This window comes from Zootoca vivipara, chromosome 10 (assembly GCF_963506605.1).
Source record: "Zootoca vivipara chromosome 10, rZooViv1.1, whole genome shotgun sequence".
NCBI classification, from domain to species: Eukaryota; Metazoa; Chordata; class Lepidosauria; order Squamata; family Lacertidae; genus Zootoca; species Zootoca vivipara.
In genome coordinates this window covers 57666386-57683530 of record NC_083285.1, presented here as the reverse complement: position 1 = coordinate 57683530, position 17145 = coordinate 57666386, and the positions used below count along the sequence as shown (strand labels likewise).

The following is a 17145-nucleotide window of genomic DNA, read 5'->3' as shown; positions in this document are numbered from 1 at the left end:
AAGATGAGCCCCTCAGGTCGGAAGGCGTCCAACATGCTACTGAGGAAGAGCGGAGGACAAGTACAAGTAGATTCAGAGCTGATGAAGCGGCTGGGCCAAAGCCGAAAGGACGCTCAGTTGCGGATATGCCTGGAAGCGAAAGGAAAGTCCGATGCTGTAAAGAAAAATATTGCATAGGAACCTGGAATGTAAGAACCATGAGTGGAGGTAAGCTGGATGTGGTCAAAAATGAGATGACAAGAATAAATATCGACATCCTGGGCATCAGTGAACTAAAATGGAAGGGAATGGGCGAATTCAGTTCGGGTGACTATCATATCTACTACTGTGGGCAAGAATCCCGTAGTAGAAATGGAGTGGCCCTCATAGTCAACAAAAGAGTGGCAAAAGCTGTAATGGGATGCAATCTCAAAAATGACAGAATGATCTCGATACGAATCCAAGGCAGACCTTTTAACATCACAGTAATCCAAGTTTATGCACCAACTACCGGTGCTGAAGAAAGTGAAATTGACCAATTCTATGAAGACCTACAACACCTTCTAGAAATGACACCAAAGAAGGATGTTCTTCTCATTACAGGGGATTGGAATGCTAAAGTAGGGAATCAAGAGATAAAAGGAACAACTGGCAAGTTTGGCCTGGGAGTTCAAAATGAAGCAGGGCAAAGGCTAATAGAGTTCTGTCAAGAGAACAAGCTGGTCATCACAAACACTCTCTTCCAACAACACAAGAGAAGACTCTACACATGGATATCACCAAATGGGCAGCATCGAAATCAGATTGATTATATTCTCTGCAGCCAAAGATGGAGAAGCTCTATACAGTCAGCAAAAACAAGACCTGGAGCTGACTGTAACTCAGATCATCAGCTTCTTATAGCAAAATTCCAGCTTAAACTGAAGAAAGTAGGAAAAACCACTGGGCCAGTAAGATACAATCTAAATCAAATCCCTTATGAATACACAGTGGAAGTGAGGAACAGGTTTAAGGATTTAGATTTGGTGGACAGAGTGCCTGAAGAACTATGGATGGAGGCTCGTAACATTATACAGGAGGCAGCAACGAAAACCATCCCAAGGAAAAGGAAATGCAAGAAAGCAAAATGGCTATCCAACGAGGCCTTACAAATAGCGGAGGAGAGGAGGCAAGCAAAATGCAAGGGAGATAGGGAAAGATACAGGAAACTGAATGCAGATTTCCAAAAAACAGCAAGGAGAGACAAGAGGGTCTTCTTAAATGAGCAATGCAAAGAAATAGAGGAAAACAATAGAATGGGGAAAACCAGAGATCTGTTCAAGAAAATTGGAGATATGAAAGGAGCATTTCGTACAAAGATTACCATAATCAAGGACAAAAGTGGTAAGGACCTAACAGAAGCAGAAGACATCAAGAAGAGGTGGCAAGAATACACAGAGGAATTATACCAGAAAGATATGGAGGTCTCGTACACCCCAGGTAGTGTGGTTGCTGACCTTGAGCCAGACATCTTGGAGAGTGAAGTCAAATGGGCCTTAGAAAGCACTGCTAATAACAAGGCCAGTGGAAGTGATGATATTCCAGCTGAACTATTTAAAATCTTAAAAGATGATGCTGTTAAGGTGCTACACCCAATATGCCAGCAAGTTTGGAAAACTCAGCAATGGCCAGAGGATTGGAGAAGATCAGTCTACATCCCAATTCCAAAGAAGGGCAGTGCCAAAGAATGCTCCAACTACCGCACAATTGCGCTCATTTCACACGCTAGCAAGGTTATGCTTAAAATTCTACAAGGCAGGCTTAGGCAGTATGTGGATCGAGAACTCCCAGAAGTGCAAGCTGGATTTCGAAAGGGCAGAGGAACCAGAGACCAAATAGCAAACATGCGCTGGATTATGGAGAAAGCTAGAGAGTTCCAGAAAAACATCTACTTCTGCTTCATTGACTATGCAAAAGCCTTTGACTGTGTCGACCACAGCAAACTATGGCAAGTTCTTAAAGAAATGGGAGTGCCTGATCACCTCATCTGTCTCCTGAGAAATCTCTATGTGGGACAAGAAGCTACAGTTAGAACTGGATATGGAACAACTGATTGGTTCAAAATTGGGAAAGGAGTACGACAAGGTTGTATATTGTCTCCCTGCTTATTTAACTTATATGCAGAATTCATCATGCGAAAGGCTGGACTAGATGAATCCCAAGCCGGAATTAAGATTGCCGGAAGAAATATCAACAACCTCAGATATGCAGATGACACAACCTTGATGGCAGAAAGCGAGGAGGAATTAAAGAACCTTTTAATGAGGGTGAAAGAGGAGAGCGCAAAATATGGTCTGAAGCTCAACATCAAAAAAACCAAGATCATGGCCACTGGTCCCATCACCTCCTGGCAAATAGAAGGGGAAGAAATGGAGGCAGTGAGAGATTTTACTTTCTTGGGCTCCTTGATCACTGCAGATGGTGACAGCAGTCACGAAATTAAAAGACGCCTGCTTCTTGGGAGAAAAGCAATGACAAACCTAGACAGCATCTTAAAAAGCAGAGACATCACCTTGCCGACAAAGGTCCGTATAGTTAAAGCTATGGTTTTCCCAGTAGTGATATATGGAAGTGAGAGCTGGACCATAAAGAAGGCTGATCGCCGAAGAATTGATGCTTTTGAATTATGGTGCTGGAGGAGACTCTTGAGAGTCCCATGGACTGCTAGAAGATCAAACCTATCCATTCTTAAGGAAATCAGCCCTGAGTGCTCCCTGGAAGGACAGATCGTGAAGCTGAGGCTCCAATACTTTGGCCACCTCATGAGAAGAGAAGAATCCTTGGAAAAGACCTTGATGCTGGGAAAGATGGAGGGCACTAGGAGAAGGGGACGACAGAGGACAAGATGGTTGGACAGTGTTCTCGAAGCTACGAACATGAGTTTGACCAAACTGCGGGAGGCAGTGCAAGACAGGAGTGCCTGGCGTGCTATGGTCCATGGGGTCACGAAGAGTCGGACACGACTAAACGACTAAACAACAACAACAACTACTTTTATCTTCCAAGGACCTCATGGTGGTGGTTTTCTTCCTGCCCATTCCACTCCATCCTCCCAACAAGCTCATGAGGGAGGTTAAGGCTAAGAGATGGCGACAGGCCCAAGGTCACCCCGCAGCATTCATGGCTGAGTGGGGATTCGAAACCTGGTCTCCAGGGTTCTAGTCCAACACTCTAACCATTACGCCATACTGCCTTCCAACGGAGGGCTCGTTTCTCAGAATTTCTGAGGAGAAGGAAACGCTCCGCTTTCACAGAGCGGTCTGATGTGTTTGGCCGTTGCACTCGATTCAAATGGAAACAAAAACATGCTTAGCCGCTAACAAAGCCGTAGATCAATGAAAGCTATTGTGTGTATTTAAAAATGGGAAGCTGCCACGGTGCTGTTATAACAATGTGGGCAGAGGAGGGAGGGGGGGATAGTGTTAACAGCAGAGCCATCTGCTGTACTGCAGTGAAACTGCATTAAAAAAAAAACATGGTGGAAAGGAGAGGTGAACTTCGGAACTTACTTTTATTTAAGGAAAAATCAAAACAAGGATTTTGAGAACCCCGCAGTGTTAAATTAACCAGCAGCCCCGTTCTAGAAGTTCTGTAGGAAAGGCTGCTAATTCTGCAGGGCTAACTGCCTACTTAAGGGTTATTTTCTGAATTTGTTCCCTACCCTTCACCGTAAGGTCTGAGTGCGGGTTACAACAATATAAAAATACATTAAAACCAGTTTCAAAAATTAGGAACCGGAAGAATAGGGTGGGTCCTGAATATCTATGGGTGGTATTTAGCCAAGAGTTATTCAAAGTAAACCCGCTGAAATTAATGAACGTGACAAAGTTAGGCTCATAAATTTTAATACGGCTACTCTGGGTAAAGCTTAGCTGAATACCACCCTTTATTTTAGGAGTCAAAGGGGAGGGTGGAGAGGTACATCATCGGATCTGCCTGGGATCTGGGCCATTGTACGTGGTGTCGTAGATGTTCAAGCTTTTTGGTTCAATTTTTCCTGCAGTGTCCCCTAGTCCTGTTATAGCAGATCTGACTGCTTTTCATATGGCCTCTCTTTCATCTTGCCTTGGTGCACTCTGCCCCACACAAGGCCTCCCACAACCTGGGCTGCAGTGGGCTTTGTTGCCAAAAAAAATCCGGTCACAACAGCCATTTATTATATCATATCCTCCAACATGTCCAGGCCAAAAACTGTGTGAGTCACGTGACCCGCGCAAGATCGCGGTCCCGAGGAAAGTGCAGGTGATGCAGGGTGGGGGATAACAAGCAACTAGCAATTGTATTTATTAAATAATAATAATAACAAGGACAGATCCTGAAGCTGAGGCTCCAATACTTTTTGCCACCTCATGAGAAGAGAAGACTCCCTGGAAAAGACCCTGATGTTGGGAAAGATTGAGGGCACAAGGAGAAGGGGACGACAGAGGACGAGATGGTTGGACAGTGTTCTCGAAGCTACGAACATGAGTTTGACCAAACTGCGGGAGGCAGTGCAAGACAGGAGTGCCTGGCGTGTTCTCGTCCATGGGGTCACGAGGAGTCGGACACGACTAAACAACAACAATAATAACAAGAAATAATTGAAGTTACCTGCCATCATGGCTACAAGGCTTGCTTTGTAGACATTAGTAAGCGATCCCAGCTCTCCTGTCCCCAAAATAGTTTTCATATGAGCTTCTCCACAGGCCTGACGACACTGACGTATTTCTTCGTAGAGACCTAGCGGAAAGGAAACAAAATTCATTTATAATAATAATAATAATAATCGCAATAGTAGGGACCCAGGTGGCGCTGTGGGCTAAACCACTGAGCCTAGGGCTTGCTGATCAGAAGGTTGGCGGTTCGAATCCCTGTGACGGGGGGAGCTCCCGTTGCTTGGTCCCAGCTCCTGCCAACCTAGCAGTTCGAAAGCACGTCAAAATGCAAGTAGATAAATAGGAACCGCTACAGAGGGAAGGTAAACGGCGTTTCCGTGTGCTGCTCTGGTTCGCCAGAAGTGGCTTTGTCATGCTGGCCACATGACCTGGAAGCTATACGCCGGCTCCCTCGGCCAATAATGCGAGATGAGCGCGCAACCCCAGAGTCGGTCACAACTGGACCTAATGGTCAGGGGTCCCTTTACCTTTACCTTTAATCACAGTAGTAATAATAATAATAATTTTAAATTTATATCCTGCCCATCTTGCTGGGTTTCCTCAGTCACTTTGGGCAGTTTACAACATATATAAAAACACAACAAAGCATCGAACACTTAAAAACAAAATATCCTATATGAGCAACAAACAAACCAATAAATCAATAGAAACCAATAATAACAACAACAATAAGAATAACAGTAATAAACAGTGTGCAGTTATAGCCAAATTAAAATAACCGCCAACCCCACCTAAACATATAACTCTTGTTTAGCATTAAATTCCTGTTCTAGCTCAATTGAAGAATGCTGCTTCATTCTAAAAGAAAAACCCAACAGCTAAGTTTAGTGTCACTGATCTCCTGTCTTGGAATATTCTTCCGACAGATATCCTCACCGCTAACTTTCCGGCACTTCCTAAAGACCTTCTTATACTGACACACCTATTCTGTTGATTAAACTTTATTCAGATAGACTCATAGAACTGTAGGGTGGGAAGGGATCCCTAGGGTCATCTAGTCCAACCCCCCCGGCCATGCCAGAATCTCAACTAAATCATCCATGACAGATGGCCATCCAACCTCTGCTTGAAAACCTCCAGGGAAGAAGAGTTCACCCTAAGGAGTTCATTTCCACTTTCAAACAGCTCTTATTGTCAGAGAGTTCTCCCTGATGTTTAGTTGGAATCTTCTTTCTTGTAACTTGAAGCCATTGGCTCGTGTCCTTGCTTCCAGAGCAGGAGAAAACCAGCTTGCTCCATTGTGACAGCCCTAAAGATATTTGAAAAAGGCTATCTTATCTCCTCTCAGTCTCTTTTTTCCCCCAGGCTAAACATACCCAGCTCCTTCAACCATAAGGCTCGTTTTCCAGGCCCTTGGTTGCCCTCCTCTGCACACATCCCAGCTTGTCACAGCATCTTTCTTAAATTGTGGTGCCCAGAGTTCAACTCACTGTTGACTCATGTGAAGCTTGTGGTCTATGTAGTAGACCCCTAGATCCATTTCATATGAACTACTGGCAAGCCAGGTGTCCCCCCATCTTGTATTTGTGCATCCAGTTCTTCTTGCCTAAGTGCAGAACCTTACATGTCTCTCCATTGAAATTCTTTTTGTTGGTTTTGGCCCAGTTCTCCAGTCTGTTAAAGTCATTTTGGGGGAGGCTGCACTCTTCCGTATCCAAAGGCTAGGTGTTCAAAGCTTGGATCCTAAGATGCGGTGGTAAAAGTGTTGGGCTAGGACCTTGGATGCCAGAGTTCAAATCCCCACGCAGCCATGACGTTTACGGGATGACCTTGGGCCAGTCACCATCTCTCAGCAGACTTACTCCACAGGAGTAGGGTAAAAAGGGGGGGGTCAAACCATGTACACCAGGCACGTCCAACAGGTAGATCGTGATCTACTGGTAGATCACTGGACCTCTGTGGTAGATCACTGGCTCCCCCCAAAGAAGTTAAACAAGTTTTGCTCCCCTCAAAAAAGCACAACATTTTTGCCCTGTACCCCTAAAAACCGGGCCTTCCTCATCCTAAAAAGCTCAACAACTTCGACCTGAACCCCTAAAAAATGGGCCTTCCCCCTTCCTTAAAAAAACTCAACAACTTTGACCTGAAGGGGGTAGATCACTGCCAGCCTTTAACTCTGTAAGTAGATCACAGTCCCTTGGGAGTTGGCTCCCCCTGGTGTACACTGTACGCCATCTTGAGCTCCTTGGAGAACGGGTAATAATAGAGAACTACACTCACTGGGTGACCTTGAGCCACTTCCTGCCTCTCAACTAACCTACTGTGGAGATTAAACGAGGAGGGGAAGAATCACAAACACCACCTTGAGCTCCTTGGGGAAAACGTAGGGCAGGCATCGGCAAACTCAGCCCTCCAGATGTTTTGAGACTACAATTCCCATCATCCCTGACCACTAGCCCTGTTAGCTAGGGATGATGGGAGTTGTAGTCCCAAAACATCTGGAGGGCCGAGTTTGCCAATGCCTGACGTAGGGTGCAGATGCAGTAAATAATAAATAGGAAATTCAGAAGATGAAAACCTCTGGTCCCCTGCTCCCCTGACAACACATCCTACATCGTTCAAGCCACTCTACAGAGGCAATGGTGGCTGCTTCTTAAGCTAACATTTTAGGATTGAAGCCCATGTTCAGCGCTGCATCACATTCTTTGTCCCTTGGCCGTGGTATATTAGTAGGGGTGGGGGCAAGCTAATGCGTGCGAGAGAAAATCGTGTGGGGTTTTTTAACATTTTCTTTGCACTAATGGAAAATTGTTAGGGGAAAGTCAACTATCAGAAAGGAGTTCAGTAACTCCCGTGCAAGGACTCGGCTCCTAAACTCAAAGAGGGAGCCGACACAAAGCAGTTGCTTTTATATTCCAATCCATTAGAGAGCACTTAAAATAATTGTTAAAAGACCAGGCTTAGACAAATTATAGTTCAAGTGGCGTGAAGATACTCAACAATAGGTAACAGCAGATTTAACTTAAAGCTTGGCGTAATTGGACGTACACTAAAGTACTTAACATTTTCAGCAATTTTTGTAATGTATTAACAACGTGGGGACTTGTTCCGAATGGCCACCAGTCATCCATCAAGCATGACCCTCAACTTTGCCATGGGCTTTTAAAAAAGCTCTTTAAAAAAGGGAAAGGAAAGACAGGAGAGACCGAGGGTGCTGCTGCTGCTGGAGAGAATCAAGGACGTTTTTCACCCACATTACGAATTTTACAAATGCAGAGTGCGCCGTAGAATTTCAAAGCAAGTGTGCTATCTAATAGCAGGTGCAAGAGGCAATTAACACACTCACAGCATTGTAAATACCCCCCCCCCAAAAAAAAAACTTCCAGCCAGCCGATAAATAAATCAACAGGGGCTAGTCTCGCTAGGGGTTGGCAGAAGAGGGAATCCAGCTGCTTTCTGTACTTCTGTGTTAAGAACACAAGAAGAGCCTGCTGGATCAGGCCAATGGCTCATCTATTCCAGCATCGTGTTCTCACAGCATACAACCAGACACCTGTGCGAAACAGGATCTGAGCACAAGAGCCCTCTTCCCTCCTGTGGTTTCCAGCAACTGTTATTCAGAAGCATTTTTCGAACCAGAGCAATAGCCACCACAGAACCGCCAAGTGTCCCTATTTTCCAGGGAGATCTCTGATTTAGAGAAGCTGTCCCGGGTTCTGATTTGATCCTGGAATGTTCCGCTTTTCCTATGTCCCTATTTTCATTGGAGAAATGTTGGAGGGTACGGAGTTATCTGACCCCTGAGCCGTCTGAAGGCAAGCTTGTATAGGGAAGGTTTTGTGTTTTTTAATGGTTAATTATATTTTTATATAGGGACCCAGGTGGCGCTGTGGTTAAACCACTGAGCCTAGGGCTTGCTGATCAGAAGGTCGGCGGTTCGAATCCCTGTGACGGGGTGAGCTCCCGTTGCTTGGTCCCAGCTCCTGCCAACCTAGCAGTTCGAAAGCACGTCAAAATGCAAGTAGATAAATAGGAACCGCTACAGCGGGAAGGTAAACGGCGTTTCCATGTGCTGCTCTGGTTTGCCAGAAGCGGCTTTGTCATGCTGGCCACATGACCTGGAAGCTGTACGCCGGCTCCCTCGGCCAATAATGCGAGATGAGCGCGCAACCCCAGAGTCGGTCACGACTGGACCTAATGGTCAGGGGTCCCTTTACCTTTACCTTATATTTTTATATATGTTGGAAGCTGCCTAGAGTGGCTGGGGCAACCCAGCGAGATGTGTGGGATATAAATAGTAAAATATTCATGGAATGGGACGTCCCTATTTTCATTTGCCGCTTCCTCCGCCGCTGCCCCACAGCAACGATAAAATGGTGCGGGACGGGGAGATAACTATGTGCTCTCCTCCCTTGAGCTCCCTGGAGGAAGGGAGGGTGGAAATAAATAAATAGCCCGCTTGAGTTCAACAGAACAACGATGCTACTTGGTAAAAGAGCCCTTTAGCACCACGTCTTCCAGCTAAAGAAAAGTTGCATTGTAATGGAAGGATGCTAATTGTACAAACACAGAGCTTAGTTACTGGAGCACTGTCAGCATTTAAAGGCAAACCATTCAAGGTACATTAAGAGAAAACCAATTACAGAGAAAAGCCTTCTCCTACTGTATTAAAAAGCTTGCTAATTAATAGCATTCCAGGGAGACAACTCGCAACAGCAATCTAAATGGTACTGAGTGTGCAGTGAGATTCTGCGAACACCAATTAGAAAACACAGAGATTCTGTTGTCAGGAACCAAACACACTTTCCTTCTTTCTTTTCTTTTTTACAATAACACTGGGCCAACAACCCCTCGAGTTCTTTTTAACAATTCTGTTTGGAAATAATTAGAGCGCTGGCACCCATGTAGTTTCCTTTCCCCTCCCCATTTCACATTAAGTTAAGACAAAAGCGGGAGAAAATTTGTTTTTCACAATATTCCTTTGCGGAAGGAAAGCTTTGTTAAAAAAAAAAGAAAAAGAAAAGAAAATCTTGCCGATACACGGGCCTGATCGTTGTCAGCGACAAATGCATTGGGGTAACGGGCTCCCCCTGCCATCACGAGACAGGCTGCAGCAAATTGTGCAAAAAGAGGACAAAGGCTCCGGGTTCAAATCCCACATAGCCAGGGGAAAGGATCAGGAAAAAGACCTGTGCTGATTAGCTTCTGGGCTCAAATTGAAGTGCTGGCATGGTACAAATAATAAAGTTATTATGATTACGATTGTTATTATTATTATCAGTTGTGCTTCAACTACAAAAGAGTTGAAATACAAATAGTTAAACAACATTGGGTTAATTTTTGGCTCATAATATCCAGAGCCCGAGGTAACCCAAGGAAGCTGGAAGATGGGAGATTCAGGACTGTTGTCAAAAGGAAGCAGATTTTCATTTGAGTGCGTTGTTAAATCGTGGCATTTGCTACCTTAAGATGGAGCGAAGGCTGCCATTTTGGATGGCTTGAAAAGGGGACCAGACAGATAATCATGAAGGAAATGTCCACGGGTCATGATGGCTATAATATCTCCAGTATCAAAGGCAGTACTGCATATGCCTCTTAAAAAATACCAGTTGCTGGGGGTCACCAAGGGACACGTGCTATCGTGTACATTTTCTGGGCAACCAGTTGGCCACTGTGAGATCAGGACGCTGGACCAGACAGGCCTTTTGGTCTCACCCAGCAGGGCTCTCCTTAAGTTCTTGCGACCATTTTTCTGTCAGGACTCCCTTAACGCTCACCTTCCCACTGGCCTGTCAGGACTAAGGTTCTGTTAATGACAATGTCGATCTCTCTGGCGCCATCTTCCACGGCGAGGCGGATCTCCTCCAAGCGGGTTTTCAGATGTGTCTGTCCTGCTGGAAATCCGGTTGCCACTAAGAGAAAAGGCATACACAGTGCAATTTATTAGAATACCCACAGGATCCTGGCCAGCTAGTCTTGGTGCAAGCAGAGAGGTAGGCAACAGGTATGAGCTTGCCAGATCTATAGAACTGGTTCACCACAGTCAGGTATTTCCCACAATCCAACCATCCACAATCCCTCCCAAATTTCCAGTCTCTGTTTTTCCTCAACAAAAGGGGGAAGTGTGAAAGTAAGAGACTGAACTAGCACCACACATGATATTCTAAAACAGAAGAGGCCAGCATGGTGCCCTTCAGGTCTGTTGAGACTACAACTCCCATAATTCCTTGCTGTTGGGTTGCGCAGGCTGGGTTTGATGGGAGCTGGCAAACCCTGGTTCACATATCGATGATTTCCAAGCATTCTGCCCTCATGTAATATAAACAGAAAAGGGGGGAAAGGAGAGCTGCAACAAGCAAATTAACTTTCATCAGCGCTGCGTCACATGCATATATAATCTTATTCGTATGCCACCTTTCCACAGCTCAAGCCATGCTCAAGAGAAGCAAAGCTACAGGGAACCAGGCAGAGGGCCTTCTCGGTAGTGGCGCCCGCCCTGTGGAATGCCCCCCCCATCAGATGTCAAAGAGAAAAACAACTACCTGACATTTAGAAAACATCTGAAGGAAGCCCTGTTTCGGGAAGTTTTTAATGTGTGACATTTTAATGTATTTTAATCTTTGTTGGAAGCCGCCCAGAGTGGCTGGGGAAACCCAGCCAGAAGGGCGGGGTACAAATAATAAATTATTATTATATTATTATTACTCAAGGTGCTTTACTAGATAAAAAACCCACATAACTACAACATAACAAAAGTAGTTATAAACAATGAATAAACTATTTAAAAATATAAAACCAAACTGAGCAATCTCCACGTAAATTTCACAACGAAGTCTAAATTAAAACACAAACAGCAAAAGCAGCAACAGCCCCCACAACAACAAAAACCCCAAACAGTGGTACACATTGTTGTCGCAGCCCCTATACCAGGGGTGACTAATAATCTTTGGCCCGGGGGCTGCATTCATCCTTCGTCAATCCTCCGAGGGCCACATAATAGGAATCCATGCGGTCAACTCAGGCTCCACATGAAGATAGAGGGCCTATACTAGGGCATTTAGACTCCCCTCTTGAAGCACAGGAGGAAAGCTTACCTGAAGCTACTGGGATGTCACAGCCAGCAGCCTTGAGTGCTTTCACTGCATCAGAGACTCTTGCTGGATAGACGCAAACGGCAGCAGTAGTAATGCCTGGAAACAGATCAAGAATATGGTCCACTTTAGTTTCCAACTCACTTTCAGGGCCAGCCTTGCCACAAGGCAGGGCAAGGCCCCTCTCCACCATCAGAGGGCAGCAAATTGCCCAATGCATAGATTATATACAGTGGTACCTCGACTTACAAAGGCGATCCATTCTGCGGCGCTCTTTGGAAGTCAAAAACTTCGGAAGTCGAAGCGTCCATTTTGCGCATGCGCAAAGCGCGATTTTGCACTTTGTGCATGCGCAGACCGCATGCGCCACTTCTACACACGTGTGGCGAAAATACTTCCGGGTTAGCGGACTTCGTAAGTCGAGGCATTCATAAGTCGAGGTACCACTGTATATAATTTCTCTGGCGGGGCATCATTTTGCTTTCCTGTTTCACAAACAGTAACCCTAAGGGCCCATCTCTCCCATTCCCCAAAGCAAGAATTCAGTGTTGAGAACTTAAATATTGGATTCATTAAGAACCTAAGAACTATGTTCTGCTGGATCAGGACAAAGGCCCATCTAGTCCAGCATCCTATTCCCACAGTGGCCAACCGGATGCCCCTAGGAATCCTGCGAACAGGACCTGAGGGCAACAGCCCTCTATCTACTTGTGAGCCCCAGAAACTGGCATTTGGGGGGCACAACGCCTCTGGCAATGGATGCAGAACAAAGCCACATCTTATTATGTACTTCCCGCTTCTCTTGAGCATCGAGAAGTTCCAGAGTTTCAAATCCCTGCAACACACCTGACAGCTACTGCATTTTTGTAATTCTAGCTTTATTTGCTAGTATGAAGACAGATCACAGCTGGAGACGAAGATCCCCTTTTAGAACTTATAGAAATTCTCTTTCACAGGTTTTTGCTTTTTTACTCTGACGCAGTTTTTTGTTTTGTTTTTTAAATGCCCCAAGCCATATTGCATGTGCCTTTGCTGCGAATCTGTAAGAAAACCAGAAAACCTTTTGCTTATGGGTGGTATAAAAATGTTGTAAATAAAATAGAATTCTTCATTTTGTAGAAGAACCTTTGTTTAACAAAACACAAAAACTACAGTGTGCGAACAGCCTGATTTGTAGCATGGCAGATACCCACTGAAAAAGCTAGGCAACTCAGCCGAAGAACCTGCGTTATACTGCCACCTAGCTATTTTATTGTATCTGACGGAGATTTGTTTAGCAGGAGACTGAACTTGGGACCTTTTGCAGAAAAAGCGGGTGCCTCGAAAAGGCAGGCAGACACACACCCCACTTATAAATGGGTGATGATGGGAGGCAGGGAGGGTGTTTGAAGATTATCGGGCTTACTCATTCCACGATTCCAACCATCAGGAGTAAAATTTCATAACAAAATGATAGCAAATATAACAACACACCAAAAAGGGGACAACGTTTCGGTACTATAACGAGATTCGCCTAGAATCATTCCACCTCCAGTTCGGCCACCACTGGCTCTTCTCATGTTCTTATGGCACTAGGAAAAATAACAAGGGAGCCTGATAGTTTCGCCTGGGTCCTAGAAACACCCCTCCCATGATTTTGCTCACAGTCCCTCTCCTGTAGCAACTTGCAAGGCTTGCAAAGGCAGGGAATGGGGTAGCTGAAACACAGCTGCCGGGGTGTCAGTTGTCTACAGTAGCTTGTAGAAAATCTGGTCTAGGGACCGTTTTTGCCCTTTCCCTGCTCAAAATTATTTCATTTGGGGCTTTGTGCTCTCGGTGCCAATCCTTAGGTAGCCAAAATGGCTATATCCATACACTTATACAGCGGTCTAAGCCGCAGAGCCTAGGGCTTTCCGATCGGAAGGTTGGCGGTTCGAATCCCCGCGACGGGGTGAGCTCCCGTTGCTTGGTCCCTGCTCCTGCCAAGCTGCAGTTCGAAAGAACGTCAAAGTGCAAGTAGATAAATAGGTACCGTTCCAGCGGGAAGGTAAACGGCGTTTCCATGCCCTGCTCTGATTCGCCAGAAGCAGCTTAGTCATGCTGGCCACATGACCCAGAAAAACTGCCTGCGGACAAACGCCAGCTCCCTCGGCCAGTAAAGCGAGATGAGCACCGCAACCTCAGAGTCGCCCGCGACTGGACTTAACGGTCAGGGGTCCCTTAACCTTAAATACAGTGGTACCTTGTGTTATTTACTGTTCCCCTTACGAATGCTGCGGGTTACGCGCTCCGCTAATCCGAAAGTAGATGCCCCTTGTTGCGACCTTTGCCCCGGGATGCGAGCGGAAGTTGGCGGTGCAGCAGCAGCGGGAGGCACCATTAGAGAACACACGCCTCATGTTATGAGCGGTTCCCTGTTACGAACGGACCTCTGGAACGGATTAAGTACGTAACACGAGGTACCACTGTACAGGATATCCCAGGCATCCCCAGACTTCAGCCCTCCAGATGTTTTGGACTACAATCCCCATCATCCCTGACCACTGGTCCTGTTAGCTAGGGATCATGGGAGTTGTAGGCCAAAACATCTGGAGGGCCGCAGTTTGGGGATGCCTGGGATATCCTAACACGGTAGCTAGATTGCTGACAGGGGCAGGTGGCCGACAGCACACAACATCTCTGCCGAAACATCTATGCTAGCTGGCTATATACAGGGTGAGTCCTTTAAAAGAGGCCCCGCAGAGTACACATGTTCCACGGGGCCTCTTTTAAGAATCACCCTGTACTACCAGGCCAGATTCAAGGATTTGTGTGGCTATACAAAGCCCTGGACCAATTTCGTCCAGGATGCTTTAAGGACAGCCCAGGCCCTTACATCCCAGGTTGATCACAGAGATCATCTCCTCCCCCCCCCCTCCCAGAATGGCTGGTGCAACCCAGTCAGATGGACAAGGAATAAGTAATAAATTATTATTATTACCAAACAAGGGAACCCTGCTAGTTTCCCCCCGTGTCTCAGAAACATGACTGTCTTCAACCTGAAGTTGGCCATTAAGTGTGGCTCTTCCAGCAGAGATCTGCCAGGCGTCCTCACTGCTAACTTTCAGACGCCTCTCGAATTCTTTTTTTTTTAATGCAGAAAAGCCTATTCCGTTCTTTAATTAACTCCCACTTCAAATCATTTTTATGACCGTTTGTTTCCGTGCTTCGTTGGATTTGTATGTACCACCTCGATGTTTTATACAAGTGGGCTGCGTATAAATATTTGTATAAATATAAGTAAAATAAGGAGGTATAAGCAGGAGTGGGGAAATGTCTGCAGAAGTACAAGGGGTGGGGTGACTTTAAAAGTGGGAGGGAACCCCAGAAACAGAACTGTTGCATGCTCTGTGGCCAAAGAATGGTTAAGACTATTGGGGCAGTGGGAGGGGAATGGAAAACCAGAAAGGGAGAGGAAATGCAGTGGAGAATTCTAGAAGAGGTTAGCACCCTCAGCAAGAGTGCTCCACACTGCAACATTTTGTTGCAGTTCTCACTTCTTCAGCTGAATCCCTGGAATCCAGATCGTCCTTCTGAGCGGGTCTAACCGTTCAGCAGAAATCATCAGGCACCAGAGGATCGACCCGAGGGCGTTGGCACACGAATAGCCCATGTGTCTTTTTCCAGATACACATGACCTTAACAGAACCAAGGTTCCGTTCCTGATAAGCACAGAAAGACCTACCTTTGTCGTCCACGTTCATAGCTTGCAACAGATCCCCTCGGATGGGATGCTTGGCTTTGTAGCACAATCTGCAGACGTTGGAAGGGGCGTCATCACCCGAAAGGGTGGTGAGGTCGATGCAGGTGACGGCCCTCAGGTGCCAAGCTGCCTTTGATCATTTAGAAATATACATATATATTAGGGAAAGGCCTTATCATATAGCTGCATGCCTAGAGAACATCTGGGACTTCAGAGGCCAGGACAGATATAGAGAGCTGGTACATAAACAAGCGACAATGAACCACAGACTCTCACTTTCCCGCCTCTCATCTATTTTCTGTGCCAGGAGGATCAGAAGCTTCTGGTGATATATAAACAAACCAGTTTGCTGAAAATGCTCCCAACCGCAGCTGACCAAACCCTGCTTTCAACAGGGATCCTTCTCATCGGTCCAGATCCTACTACCGTAGAACGTCCCCAGACCTTTTTGCACCCTAGTGCAAAGTGCTGAAAAGCAGACGTGCTATATTGAGAATGGATGTTATGAATCCAGGTCTCCTTGAGAATCATTTAGATTCCCTATCTCATGGAGAAAGCAGGGGTGGATACAAAGGATCTCTTCCCTTTTTGCTCTGAAGCGCTTTGTTTTGCTTTTTGTAAGTGTAGAAAGGAGACCCCCAAGTGCACTTTTATTGTTGTTGGAATTCCTATTCCAGCTAAAATAAATGGAATGAAAATTGAACGCATAATCAGCTCCTAGGAAAGAGATTCTGGCCTCCACAGTTGAAAAACGAGTTGTGAAGACAGATGTAGCAAAAACGGTTCCAAGAATTGGTGTGAACTTGTAGGGGGGCTTTTTGGGGGGTTGTTGTTTAACCAAGAAGCTATTTTTGCAGAAGAGGCTGAGCTATGCGAGTCTGACTACATATTCCATAGCCAAACCTTCAACAACACTCACGATATTTCAAAGAAATACGTCAGTCTAATCCAAGTTGACATTAAAACCCACTATTATCAGTTTTTAAGCAGAGACATTCAAATATCCATATTAGGGCAATGCCTTTAGCTGAGCAACCAAACGGGATTTTGTGATATTTCAGTCGGTAATATTGCTCTAATGTGTATGTTTTAATTAAGAAATTCTTTTTATTTCGGTAAAAACAAATAAGGCAAAGCCCATGAAAACCACACAGAATATCAACCAACGATGAAAAGAGGAAGTCCGATGTTCTAGGCTGCAACAGAAGTCTAGTGTCCAGAGTCCAGACCAAAGGAAGTAATAGCACCTCTCTATTCTGCCCTGGTCAGACCACACCTGGAATACTGTGTGCAGGTATGGGCAACTCAGTTTAAGAAGGATGTTGACAAGCTGGAATGTGTGCAGAGGAGAGCAACCAAAATGATTCAGGGTCTAGAAAATAAACTCAATAAGTTTTGGACTTGAACTCCCAACAGCCCCAGTTAAGGTTGCCAGGCCCCCACGGCTGACCAGGAGTTTCCAAGTATCATCATCATCATCATTGCTTTTTTTCTGGGGTACGCAGGGGTACGCATACCCCCTAAACATTTTGTGAATCTTTGTACTTTTGTCCATTTACTGTATTTTTTTCCCAATTTGAAAAATAAAATTGTGGTGTTCTTGAGTCAAAATGAGAGTACTCAAAAAAAGTTTTTAAAGGGGGAAAAAATACACTGATAATAATATCAGAATTGTCCAAGAGGTGGCTTAGAAAAGGCACTCCTACCCACTCGTGATTCA

At 45.5% G+C, this 17145-nt stretch overlaps 1 protein-coding gene across 2 annotated transcripts in view; it reads right to left on the bottom strand.

The window, feature by feature from the left end:
- DERA (deoxyribose-phosphate aldolase) overlaps window positions 1-17145 on the bottom strand; it is a 52263-nt gene that overhangs the window by 28724 nt on the left and 6394 nt on the right. For both annotated transcript variants that reach the window (XM_060280024.1, XM_035127592.2), the window contains exons 3-6: window positions 15408-15555; window positions 11708-11803; window positions 10391-10525; window positions 4609-4737 (exon numbers count right to left, since the gene is read on the bottom strand). In XM_060280024.1, the coding sequence (XP_060136007.1) occupies window positions 4609-4737; window positions 10391-10525; window positions 11708-11803; window positions 15408-15555 (508 nt within the window). The remainder of the gene's footprint in view (window positions 1-4608; window positions 4738-10390; window positions 10526-11707; window positions 11804-15407; window positions 15556-17145) is intronic.